The 13,630-nt window shown below is 38.3% G+C and overlaps 1 protein-coding gene across 9 annotated transcripts in view; it reads right to left on the bottom strand.

The window, feature by feature from the left end:
- Nucleotides 1-13,630, bottom strand: part of RAPGEF4 (Rap guanine nucleotide exchange factor 4) — a 350,706-nt gene that overhangs the window by 231,832 nt on the left and 105,244 nt on the right. For 2 of the 9 annotated variants that reach the window (XM_069068414.1, XM_069068416.1), the window contains exon 1: nt 4,203-4,371. The exons of the other annotated variants lie outside the window; for them this stretch is intronic. In XM_069068414.1, the coding sequence (XP_068924515.1) occupies nt 4,203-4,250 (48 nt within the window). In that variant the 5' untranslated portion in view covers nt 4,251-4,371. Of the gene's footprint in view, nt 1-4,202; nt 4,372-13,630 lie in introns of those variants that run through there. 9 annotated transcript variants of the gene reach the window in all.

Here is a 13,630-nt window from a genome sequence, read left to right as displayed (position 1 = left end):
CACTGTGGTAGGTGCTAGGAATACAATAATTAAATATAATTAAATACAATAATTAAACCCCAATCTTAAGGCAAGAACCATTCTATATCACTGAGCAGGAAAGAGTTAGCTTCTTTTCCTATCTCACTTCCAAGACATCACTTGAATTTTTCCTTCTTGTCTTGTAGTCAGCATTATGCCCTCACTAATTCCTCTGGCTGTTAGCAGGCCTCATGGGTACCTCTAAAAACTTGGTCTATGTTTCCCACGTCTGAGATCTGACTGCTACTCAACCTTCTCACATTAGCTCTACTGTAGTCTGAGGACTCTAAAAAGACTGATTTTTATGTTCTGACTTTTGTCTATCCAGGAATGTATCCTCCATTTATAGCAATGTTGCCATGGAACTAATTACCCCTTGCAATATATTTTGAGCTACAGTAATTCTCTTTTTGGGTGGCACCAATTAACAGTATGTTAATACTGTTAATACTCTATCTAACAGTGCTAGGTAGAGTATGCCTATATGTACCATCAACAAAGAATGGAAAAAGAGACCAACATTTTAGCATGTACCACAATGGAGTTATTTGCCATGCTTTTTAGGCTAGTGTTTCACCAGATTATTTTGTACAAAACAATATAAATGACACAGAACTTTGAACAAGCAGGTTATGTCACACAAATAAAGTCGGATCTAACTAACTGGAAAAATATCAATTGCTCATGGCTGGGTCAAGCTAATATAATAAAAATGACAATTTTACCTAAATTAAATTATATATTTAGTGCCATATCAATTACTTTACCAAAAAACTACTTTATAGAGCTAGAAAAAAATAGTAACAAAATTCATTTGGAAGAATAAACGGTCCAGAATATCAAGGGAATTAATGAAAAGAAATGCTAGGGAAGGTGGACTAGCTATACCAGATTTCAATCTGTATTATAAAGCAGCAGTCATCAAAACTACTTGGTACTGGCTGAGGAATAGAGGAGTGGATCAGTGGAATAGATTAGGCACAGGAGATTCAGAAGTCAACGACTATAGTAATCTATTGTTTGATAAACCCCAAGACCCTAGTTTTTGGGATAAGAACTCACTATCTGACAAAAACTGCTGGGAAAACTGGAATATAATATGGCAGAAACTGGGCATAGACCATTATCTAACACCATATACCAAAATCAAGTCTAAATGGGTGCATGATCTAGGTATAAAGGTTGATACTGTAAGCAGTCTCAGAAAACAAGGAATAGTTTGAGAGGGAAAGACTTTATGACTAAACAAGAATTAGAGAACATTATAAAATATAAAATGGATAATTTTGATTACATTAAATTGAAAAGCTTCTGCACAAACAAAGCCAGTGTAACCAAGATTAAGAGGGAGGTGGGAAATTGGGAAAGAATCTTTACAACCTATGTCTCTGACAAAGGACTCATTTCTAAAATATGCAGAGAATTGAGTCAAGTTTATAAGAATACAAGTCATTCCCCAATTGATAAACGGTCAAAGGATATGAACAGGCAATTTTCAGAGAAAGAAATTAAAGATATCTATAAGCACATGAAAAAATGCTCTAAATCACTATTGATTAGAGAAATGCAAATCAATACAACCCTGAGGTACCACATCTCACCAGTCAGATTGGCTAAGATGACAAAACAGGAAAATGACAAATGCTAGAGAGGATGTGGACAAATTGGAACACTAATGCATTGCTGGTGGAGTTGTGAACTGATCCAGCCTTTCTGGAGAGCAATCTGGAATTATGCCCAAAGGGCTATAAATACTTTCATACCCTTTGATCCAGCAATACCACTACTAGGGTTATATCCCAAAGAGATCGTAGAAGTGGGAGGAAGACCCATATGTACAAAAATGTTTATAGCAGCTCTTTTTGTGGTGGCAAAGAATTGGAAATTAATGGGGTGCCCATCAATTGGGGAATGGCTGAACAAGTTGTGGTATATGCATGTTATAGAATACTATTGTGCTATAAGAAACGAGGAGCAGATGGTCTTCATATTTACCTGGAGAGACTTACACAAACTGATGCTGAGTGAGAAGAGTAGAACCAGGAGAAATTTGTACACAATTACAGACACAATGTATGTGTGATGACCAACTTTGATAGACTGGACTCTTCTCAGCAATGCAGTGATATAAGTCAATCCCAAAAGACTCATGATGGAGAGAAATGTCTGCATCCAGAGGAAGACCTAGAAAGAACTGAGTCTATATCCAGATGGAAGCAAAATACCTAATCTTTTTCCTTTTCTGGTTTGGTTTTATGTCTTCTTTACCATTTTTCATTCCATCTGATACAATCCGTCTTTATAACCTGACTAATGTATAATGTGTAAGTATTTACAGATCCTATACTTGACTATATGCTGCCATGGGGAGGAGGGGAGGGAGGGGGACAAAATGTGAAACTCAAGGAATTGTGGAATTGAATCATGTAAACTAAAAGTAAACAAACAAATTAATAAAAAAAAAACAAGCAGGTTATGTTCACTTCTATAGGAAGAACATTTAAGGCAATTAAGAATGTTAAGTCAAACAAATTATCATAAATTGCATGTAAGTTTTAATTAAATATCTCTGCTAAAGAGGAAAATATTAGTAATGATATTAATGGTGAAGATGAGAAAATTATAGAATATTTGAGCTGGAAGAACCTTAGAGATCTTCTAATCCAAACTCCTTCATTGAATAGTCAAAGGAAATGAGGTTCAAAATAAGTAGAAGAGCATGTCCCAGAGGAAACAGCTAGTTAGCAGCACAGCTGCAATGAAAACGGAGGTTCCTGGCCTCCTGTCACATGCTCTCTCTACTACATCACATTAGAAAATGGTAAAAGTCACAACATGTAGAAGAAATGAAAAAAACAAGCACTTATCAAGTGCCTACTATGTGTTGGGAACTGTGCTAAGCACTTTACAAATATCTCATTTGATCCCCACAAAAACCTTGAGAAGTAGATGCTATTATTTTCCTCATTTTACAGTTAAGGAAACTGAGGCAGACACAGAATAAGTGCCTTGCCCAGGGTCATACAGCTAGAAAATATCTGAGGTTGGATTTGAAGTCAGGCCTTCCTGACTCCAAGTCTATACTCTATCCATTGTTCCACCTAGCTACCTTTAAAAGAAAAATGTATAGTTATAATTACTGTTATTCATAATTAATTACTCATAATAATATTATTTTAATTATTCTTAGTACCTTTAAGGATAGCAAAAATAAGAAATATTAAAGGATAAGTATAATTATTATTGGTAATAATAATCCTCATTTAAATAACACTTAAAGGTTTTGAGCCTCATAATAGACCTTCCTCACAGGTTAAGTATCTACATCCCACTTTTTAGAGATGGAAATAGTCTCAATGAAGTTAAGTGACTTGTCCAGGGTAACATAGCTTAAAAAAGAAAAGAAAAAGGGTGAAAACTCCTCAAGCCCAGGTCCATCTAACACCAATTTCAATTATCTTTCTTTTTTTCCAATTTATTTTTGATTCATGTAACAAGGATCAACTATCACTGTCCCACTCATAAAATATGAGTTCAGGGGAAAGTATTAACTGATTGTAAATTTATAAAATTTATGAAGAATGCCTTGAGGTATATGAAAACATACCAGAACTAACCCAAACCCAAGATAATTCCTTTCTTACTGGAGTCAGAACTTTTCCTTATGATAAAGAAAGTAGAAACAACAGGATGTGCCTTGGCCCAGGACCTCACAATCATTAAGATGAAGGATCAGCAAGTCATTATGGGTCCAAGACAATGTCTGGGTTGGTGCCCACTCCAAGATCCATGAAATATGTGGACATGAAATGTGCAATGAACCTATCTTCCTAGTGAATCACCATTGACCTAAGGGAAACGAGGGGAGGAAAGACCACACACACACACACACACACACACACACACAAACACCCATCTACAAGACAATCAGAGCCTAAATAAGTGTCATGTTCAAAACAGGACCCCACTGAAGCAAAATATCACCACTTATTTTGTGCCAAATTAGAGAAACATAAAAAAAAAAAACACTTTAGGTATCTAACCCCTAGAACTACCTAAAATCACACACTTCCTTCTCTCTTCTTAAGTACCTTTGTAAATCATTCTAAAGGAAATCTGAAAAGGTTCAGGTTAACAGGTAAGGCCTCTTCTCTCCATCCATCAATCCTCAAAATTACTACCTGTTTTCTCCTCCACATGTGACTAGTAGTTCTTGTACAGCCTCCCATCTCCTTCCTCTTCGACTTTCAAACTAGCACCAACACAGTGATCACACTCAGCTCTGTCACCTTGTTTACACTTCTGGCTTCCTGGCTGGGCAGGCTGACCCAGGGCGAGGTAGCCAAGGTAAGAGCTAAAGAATGGACCAGGGTGGTAGCTGGTGATCATTGGGTGTGCCCTAAATCACACAGGCTGGAGAAGCTACTTCTGATGTCCAGTCCTACTCACCTGGACACAAAAGAACAAAGAGGACTTAACTTTCCTGAAAAACCCACCCTTTATGTGACTCCAGGAATAATAATGAAAATGCTGATAAGAATAAATTTCCATGTGACTTTGTTCCACAGAACTTAAAGAACCTTATATATCATCTTTCTGCCTTCATCTCTTCCCTGGTTTCACTTCTATATTACCACTAACTGCAAATTGAAAAGAGGGCACAGAAGGGCTCAAGAGGCCTGAAGATTCTGATATACCTCCAAATCTATGGTTTACTTTTAAATTTATCTAGGAAAGGTCCCAGAGAAGATGGAAGGTTGGAAGCTGTTGGAGATCTACTATGGAGAAAACAGACTTTTCTTACAGATCAAGAGCCCTAAAATTTCTCAGAGATGTCCTACAGATGATGAGGTCAGGGAAAAAATTGTTCAGACAACTCTAATGGATAGGGAATGGTGACATGGTCCCAGCAGGAGTTATTTTATTCAGTGGTAAGTGTTGGGGACCTCAAATAGTCAAGTTTCTTTTGTTTTCTCCTTTCTTATTTTGCTTACCCTCCCACCCTGCCCTGCCTTGAGGGGTCAGAATTCTCCTATCTCCTCTGCCAGTGTTTGCAGTGACTTGGGTTCTGAGTAGTTGTGGGGCAATGTCCGACAAGGGAGCTGTAGGGGGTGATCTGTGCCATGTGGTAAAAAAGAAGAGAAGAAACCCCTCTTCTACTTCTTTCAATCTTGGCTATGTGAAATTGCTTCCCAATGCACCAGAGAATCACCACTGCCCTCATGAGAGGGACTATGCAGGGAAGGGAAAGGAGGGTTTGTGGTTATATCAAGTCTAAGACAGAGATAAATATTTGGAAAGGGCCTGTGGTGCAATTTTTAGAAGAGAATTAGAGATATGTGGAGGACTTCAGAGATAACTAGTTTATTTCCCTAACTTTACAGGCTGGTGAATTCTACAAAACTTTTTGTGAAGGATCTAAGTTCAAATCCCATCTTTGCTACTTGCCACCTGCCTCAGAAAACTAAGTCACTATGGGCTTTAGTTTTTTCACCTGTAAAATGAGAGGTTTGAACTAAATGGACTTTAAGTTCCCTTTCAATTCTACATCTATAAACCTATGACCCCTGTCAACACATGGTCAGAGGTTAAGTTATAACCTGACCTTTTCACTTTTAAAGAAAGTAGAATTTAATGGCAATTGTATCCAGAATACAAACAAGTCAATGCAATATTTGTTAATTACTCCTAATATATTTATTTTTTGCTTTTTTGGAGGGGGAAGGCAGGGTAATTGGGGTTAAGTGATTTGCCCAAGGTCACACGGCTAGTTAAGTGTTAAGTATCTGAGGCCAGATTTGAACTCAAGTCCTCCTGACTCCTGGGTTGGTGCTCTATTCACTGTGCCACCTAGCCATCCAATTACTCCTAATTAAAAAAAAAATAGTAATCTGACATTTATATAGGCCTTTAAGGTTTATAGAAACTTAGGCTTTTAGTAATAGAGGCTCTGGTAATGGAGATGAAAAACAACAGTCAGCCCTCAAGGGGCTTAAAATCTAACTGATGGAAGTAAAATATGGATAAAGACTTGAAATAGAACCCAAATCTCTTAACTTCAAGATTCAATACTCTTTCCACACAGGTTCTGAGCCTTCCCAAAAGAGAAGAAAGAAAGAAAGAAAGAAAGAAAGAAAGAAAGAAAGAAAGAAAGAAAGAAAGAAAGAAAGAAAGAAAGAAAGAAAGAAAGAAAGAAAGAAAGAAAGAAAGAAAGAAAGAAAGAAAGGAAGAAAGAAAGAAAGAAAGAAAAGGGTGGCTAGGTAGTAGAGTGAATAGAGGACGTGCCCTGGAGTCAGGAGGACCTGAGTTCAAAGCCAGCCTCAGACACTTAACACTTACTAGCTGTGTGACCTTGGGCAAGTCACTTAACCCCAATTACCCTGCCTTCCCCCTCCAAAAAGAAAAAAAAAGGAAGAAAAATAAATTCTTTCTCAGAAACATTATTTAAAGATTTTCCCTACTGCAGAATCTGTTCTATGGTTTCATTAGCCACAGCAAGGTTAGTGACCATCAGCCACCTAGAGTGATATATTGTCCTCACATGAAGTCTTTTATAACCTCCCTCCAGTCTATCTTTCCATATATTTCCCTCCTTCACAGATTCTGCACTCTACAGTCTGGTTTTCTTGCTATTTGTCAAATATAGGCTTCCATCTACTGCCTTTGTTTCTTTGCAGAGGCTATCCCTTAGGTTTGGAATGAATTCTTTCCTAATGCCATTTATTAAAATCCCTAGCTTCTGACATAGCTTAGCTCAAAAGTCACCTTCTCCACAAAGCCTCTCCCACACCTCTTCCCTTCCTCCAGTGACATTCCCCACTGAAATTATCTTTATTTTTAAAATTTAAATTTAATGTAACTTACATAAAATATAAATTCCTTGAGGGCAAAGACTCTTTTTAAAAATTTTTACATCGTCAGTGCTTAGCACAAAGCCTAGCACATAGAAGAACCTTATAAGTAAATGCTTGCTTGTTGCTTTGATAGGTGCAATACAGGTTTTAACTTGTTATCTGTACCCTTTATCAGAGCGACAGGTACCCAACACTAATCCTTTAAAAAAAAAGTGGCTTCAGCTCCTGGCTTGATCTTTCTGCTTTGTAATTGGTTGGCATTATTCACCACAACATGAGCAGGTGCATGCCTTGGATTGTTTGTCCATCTCATCAGGCATTGCTCACCAAGCCCTCCCTGGTTCTCCTAAATCGTAGGAGGATGTGGCTCCTCCCCTCATATATTCAATTGCAGCACATTGCAAAACCCTTGATGCTCCATCAGGATAATTATTGGTTCATAGAGTTCAATGACTCCCTAACCCAAGATTACCTGAAGCAACCCCACCACATAATATAATAATTTCCATGTGACACCTACAGAAAATCCCCCAGATTGCCGGTTAAAAGATTATTATCAACAAGCATTCCTGGAATACTTCATAGCTGCAACACCAGTGGCATTAGTAACAAATATCTGAAGGATCTGTGATGTCATCAGCCTGGGGAAATGAAGATTCCCAAATAGACTCGGACTTAGAGACTAGATCAGTCCAAAGACACAAAGAAGTTAGACTGAACTCATCAAGAGCAGGGACTGGTGTTTCTCTTTCTTTGTATCCCCAAAGCTGAGCACATAGTGCACACTTAATTTATTGCCTTACCTCTGTTGATTATCTCCAATTTATTACACATATACACATACATATATATGGGTATGTGTGAGTATATATGTATGGGTGCATTCGTTCATTAGAGTATGAACTTGAAAACCAGAATTGCCTTGACATTTCTTCCTGTCCCCAGAGCTTAGCACAGTGCCTGGCACATATTTGTTAACTAAGTAATGATAGTTGCTCAAAGTCACATATCTAGTAAGTGTTAGCGGTAGAAATTGAAACTTGGCGTTCCTGACAACAACCCTAGAACTCTATTTTACTACTCTCTCTTCATTTTCACTAGATATTTATAACAATGACCAAAAGCCTCCCAACCTCTTTCTGAAAGAGAAACAAAGGTATTGCAAAATTCAGTAAGTTGCCCAGGGATCCACACTATGTTAGGTACTGAATCAAAACACTGCTATCTACTGTCCCCTAGACAGTTGAGTGGCACAGTGGATAGAACACCAGGTCTGGAGCCAAGAAGACTCCTCCTCTTCCTGAGTTCAAATCTGGCCTCAGACGCTTACTAGCTGTATGACCCCGGGCAAGTCATGCAACCCTGTTTGCCTCAATTTCCTCATCTGCAAAAATGAGCTGGAGAAGGAAATGGCAAACTATTTTAGTATCTTTGCCAAGAAAATCCCAAATAGGATCACAAAGAGTCAGACATGACTGAAACTACTGAATAACAACACTGTCCCCCGATACCTGAGAATTCTCATAAACCAAGATAAAAAAACTTTTGCTTCCATAAGAAACACAATAAATTAACATTCAGGAAAATTAACATTTCATTCAACATAAGAATATTCCTGGATCAAAGAACAAATTTCCATTTGTAAAAGATTTGGAGAGCAAATGTGAAATGTCAAATGCCTGAAAGGGGAGTCCACATAAGAAATACTTCTCTATGGTCAGAAACAAATCACAGGGAAAGCTCTGTGACTAGGTTTTTAATTGTGCATTTTGTTTTTTAGTCACTGGATAATTTTCTGACCATTAAGAACAATCATGGTTCAACTTCACAATAAAAGTAATTGAATTGCATGCTTGAGAGGATCCAACTGATTCACAATGGGGTGCATGGAAGGAGAGAGGGAAATGAGAAACTCAGAGGAATTCAGAAGTAATTTTCTCTCGATGAAAAACAGAGCTAGCCTTAGGAGTTGAAGAACTCTGGATGAATGAAAGAATGCTGTCATTTTCTAAAGGACCATACTTTGCATCCTTGCCTATGGCAATTAAGAAAACATGAAGAATGCATAAAGAGGATCAACGAAAACCCCCTCAGTCCCAGGGTGGAAGTTGATATAGGACTTCCAAGGCAAGGCAGATCCGGGCCACAATACTGTGCCACAGTGTGTTTGGCTGTCCTCTTCTCAGGGCCCTATAAAGTATGAGGATAGAGGGGAGAGTGCGTAAATTACCTCTGATGAAGTGCTTGGGATGGATTTTTGACCTCCTATGTAAAATGAAAGAGCAACACCTGCCAGAGACAAGACAGCCAAATGCAAAAGCTCAGAAAATAGACTGCTTTAGCAAGAACTTGTGCTTGGTATATATGGTGGTGAAAGAGAGAGAAAGAAGGATAACCAGACATGGAGGTGGCAGAAAGCACAGGTAGAAAGTGTTTAGAATGCTGGAAACTGCCCCAAGAGGATTCACTGATCAGTGATTATTGTTTTCAAATTCATACATAGTCCCACTTGTAAGCTCTCTTGGCTCCTCCCTGACTCTACCCCTCACACCTGAACACAGAGAAACCTGGGCAAATTAGAGTCAGTTCTTCAAGAATATACTAGCACTATTCCCCTCTGTCAATTTATTTTAAGTTTATTCGTATTTTATCCTCAAATGGATGTATCTGTGGAATCCATTGGCTTTACAGCACAAAAACTCTGACTAATTATATGACCTCCTTGGGCAATCTCTTAGGGCATCTTCATCTGTAAAGTGCTCATAAAATGGACTAACCTTCTTATATATCTCACTGGGATGTTGGAAGGCAAAATAATATTGAAGGCCCTTTGAAAACAGTTAAGTTACTATGTAAGTGCAAAATATTCCAAAAATTAATATGCATATATTCTGTGATATAGTGGTGAGAGTTATGAATTTGTAGTAAGAAATATCTGGGTTCTAATCCTACTTCCTACACTTACTATGTGAACCTGGACAAATCCCAAATCAGTCTCCTCATCTATAAAATGGGAATAATAATAGTATTTGTCTCAGAAGGTTGTTTTTAGGATCAGATGTGATGGTACATGTACTTTTTAAACCTTAAAGCTCTATATGTAAGATACTATTATTATTATCTCATTCGTTATGTATTTTTCTTTTTTTCTTTTTTTTTAAAGCAATTGGGGTTAAGTAACTTGCTCAAGGTTACACGGCCAGTTATTTCTGGGTGTGGTGCTGAGTATCTGAGCCCAGATTTGATCCAGGTCATCCCGACACTGGAGCCGGTGCTCGTACTCGCTGAGCCACCTGGCTGCCCCTCTTTCTGTATTTTTCAATGGACTTCAGGTAAAAACAGTACTAGGATCAGTTGCTATTTCGCTGTTTTTTATATTAAATATCCTATGAACTGGCGCACAGATAGATAAAATAACTGCTTTTTAACAATTCAATACAAGTTTTAGGATATAATTTATAATTATTATGAAAGTATTAGGATAACCTGATTATTAATATTATTATTGCTTTTATTGACTTACAGGATGTACTCCATAAATACTGTACAGCAAAGTGTTGTTTCTTAACCTGCAAGGATTACCACTAATTTAGAAGACTAAATACTCAAAAAGTCTATACAGGGTAGTCCAGGATCAAAGTCAAAGATGTTGTTAGACTCATAGACTATAAATTGAGCAAAACTAAATACAAGGAGAATGAGAATCAAGGCCAGGGGCTTCTAGGTAGTTAGCCAGGAAGGGTCAGCCTAGGGGAGGGAAGCCTGGGCTTGCCTGGCAGACCAACCAGCGGTGGATCACTAAAAGGTTTCACACTGGCCTTAATCTCCATCTGGGCATGTCCTGTATCACTGCTGGCTGAACTTCTGTGCTTATGTCACCGGGGAGTGTATAACCTACTGAGAGAATCTTATTGATCTCCTTAAAAATAGAGATCATTTTCTCTACTGAAAATCTTAATATAACCTTTTGACTCCTTCGACATGACATACGTTTAGTTACCTAAGTCCTGCCCTCCTTCATGAATGTCTCAGAATTGTTCTTTCCAATCTATTTCTGATACAGCCCTTCGATACAATGTGTTCTATGAACTCATGTCTTCAATATATGGCAATGATCTCACTGCTTTTAGTCTCCCCTTTCTGTGCATCAACATTCTCCTGAAACATCACTTTTTATCCTCTCACTCTCCGGTTCAATACCTCCAAAGGTTCCTATTGCTTACAGCTTAAAACACTTTAGCTGATATTCAAAGACTTCCATGACTTGGTTTTAATGCACTTTTGTTTTCTTATCTCCCACTAGTCTCCTACATAAATTCATTAGCTCCAATCAAACTGATGTAACCCTTGGCTCAAAGAGCCAATTATATGGGTCCTCTCCTCATTGGTAGAGATTACTCAGTGTCCTTTGTCTCAGTGAGGTGTGAAAAGAGTTGTTGATAATGGGAGAGAAGAGGAATCTGGGACTCTTCCAGCTTCCAATTTTCAGAGAGAAGATGGCCATTCCAACCTCTTTCCAGATTGCCGAAGGGGGAAAAAAAAGATACTGGGAATAAGCTCTCTCAGCTTATCTCAAAAAAAAAAAAAAACATCCAGGCTAATGGTGGAGACAATAATACAGTTTCAAAAGGAAGCTAAAGGCTTAATTAACAATAATTAACATCCCTCTCACTTACCGGGAGAAAAGATAACTGAAGCAATGAGAGAAAGATCAGCAGAAGATAATAGCTTTAGATCTAGAAGGGATCTTTGAAGCCATGAAGTCTAACCCCCACATTTTAAATGGAAGGAAAATAAAGCCTTAAGATACCTCTTTGACCAAAGTCAGAAAGATATTAAGTAGTAAAGCCAGCAATGGAATCCAGGTCCAACAGTCACCCAATTCAATGTTCTCTCCATTATACCACAACTGCCTCACTTGTGAATTCTATGCCATGATTTTCTCTCTCTGCACCTCTGAGCTTATTACAGGTGTGTAATATAATTCTGGGTCTTAGATTCACACATCCGAAGAATCTGCAACAAAAATTGTCCATTGGACTTCCAGACCCTTATGCTTCCCCTTACCAATCTATCCTCTCTATAGAAGCCAAAATAGAATTCTTCCAAAACTCCAGAATTTTTCCAAAACAGAACTCTCATCACACTATTCCCCTCCTCAAGAACTTTCATTAGTTCCCTATTGTCTCTTTGATATTGTCACAGAAGTTATCATTTAAAACTTTTCAAAATTTTGTTCCAAATCTACCCTTCTAGGTTTATTTCACATTACTCCTCCTCATAGAAGGTGGCATTAGTGGATAGAATATTACACTTGAAATCAGGAAGGCCTGGGTTAAAATCCTACCTCAGATACTTACTAGTTGTGGGACCCTAGAAAAGTAAAATCCTCTCGATGCCTCAATTTCATTGTCTATAAGCAAGGGGATTGGACCCAATGCCCTCTAAGATCTATTCCAGCTTGAAATCTATGATACTATGTATTCTACTAGCCAAACTGACTTATTTGTCCTTCCTGGAACTTGACATGGTAGCTCCTACCTCTCTGCCTTACTTGGGTTGTCCCTCATGCCTGGAATATACTCTTCCCCCTCACCTCTACCTTTTAGACTCCCTAGGTCTCCCTAAGTGAACCTAGACTTCAAGGTTCAGATAATATGCCACTTCCTAAAAGAAGTTTTTCCTGATTCTCCTTGCCCATCTGTGCTCATTCTCTCTTCAAATTATCATGTGTAACTTGGCCTGCTGACATGCTCTAACACCCCAAGACAGGGCAAACTTCTTGCCTCTCCCCTCTGATTGGAGGACTACAAGGTGGGGAACTGAACTCTTCCCAAAGCCTTCCTTTATAAAGAGGCTTTATACGCTTCTTTTTATATACTTATATATACTTCCTGGTAACCCCCATTCTCCATCAGCAGCTTTACTTGGCTTCCACTCTGCAGAAAAATATGTCCACATGCTCGGTGATCGCTGGTGCTCCCCTCTCCCCCTACTTTTCAGCTTCATTTTATATGCTTTCTTTTCCCATTAGATTGCTAGATCCTTGAGGACAAAGGCTGTCTCTTTTTCTTATTTATATTCTCAACATTAAACACATTGCCTGGCATATAGGAGGCACTTAATAAATGTTTGTTGAATTTAATTGAATGATAGAGGCTATTTGTTTTATCTTTGAATTCCTAGAACCTAACATAGTGTCCTGAATATAGTAGGTACTTAATAAATAATTCTAGTTATTCTTGTTGTACATGCCCCCAGACCAAAATCTTTCCAGATCAAAACACATGTATGTAGTAATCTGGGATTATTTTCAGACTAAGAAAAGCAAACAGTATCAACAAACAAAGGAATAATCCATGGGGTGAAATGAGCCTAGGCTACAGCCTGCTCTCCTCAGGGACGCTGTGTGAACTCAGTAGCAGCAGATGGGACCATAGTGAACAGAACTCTGGCACTGGAAGTAGGAAGATCTGATTTCAAATCCAGACTTTGAACTTTACTAGCTGTGTGACTCTCAACAAGTCACTTAAACCTCCATTTGCCTCAGTTTCCTTATATGCAAAATGGGGACAAAAACGGCACCTACCTCCCAGGATTACTGAGAGGATCAAATGAGATAATATTGTAAATCGCTTAGCACAGTCCTTGGCACATAATAAGCCCTTAATAAATGCTTGTTTCCTTCCTTCCTTCCTTCCTTCCTTCCTTCCTTCCTTCCTTCCTTCCTTCCTTCCTTCCTTCCTTCCTTCCTT

Source organism: Petaurus breviceps, unplaced genomic scaffold (genome assembly GCF_028583685.1).
Source record: "Petaurus breviceps papuanus isolate PSGF00001 unplaced genomic scaffold, PetGlider_PUasm1.0 90763, whole genome shotgun sequence".
Lineage (NCBI taxonomy): Eukaryota > Metazoa > Chordata > Mammalia > Diprotodontia > Petauridae > Petaurus > Petaurus breviceps.
This window is presented reverse-complemented; position numbering and strand designations above follow the sequence as displayed.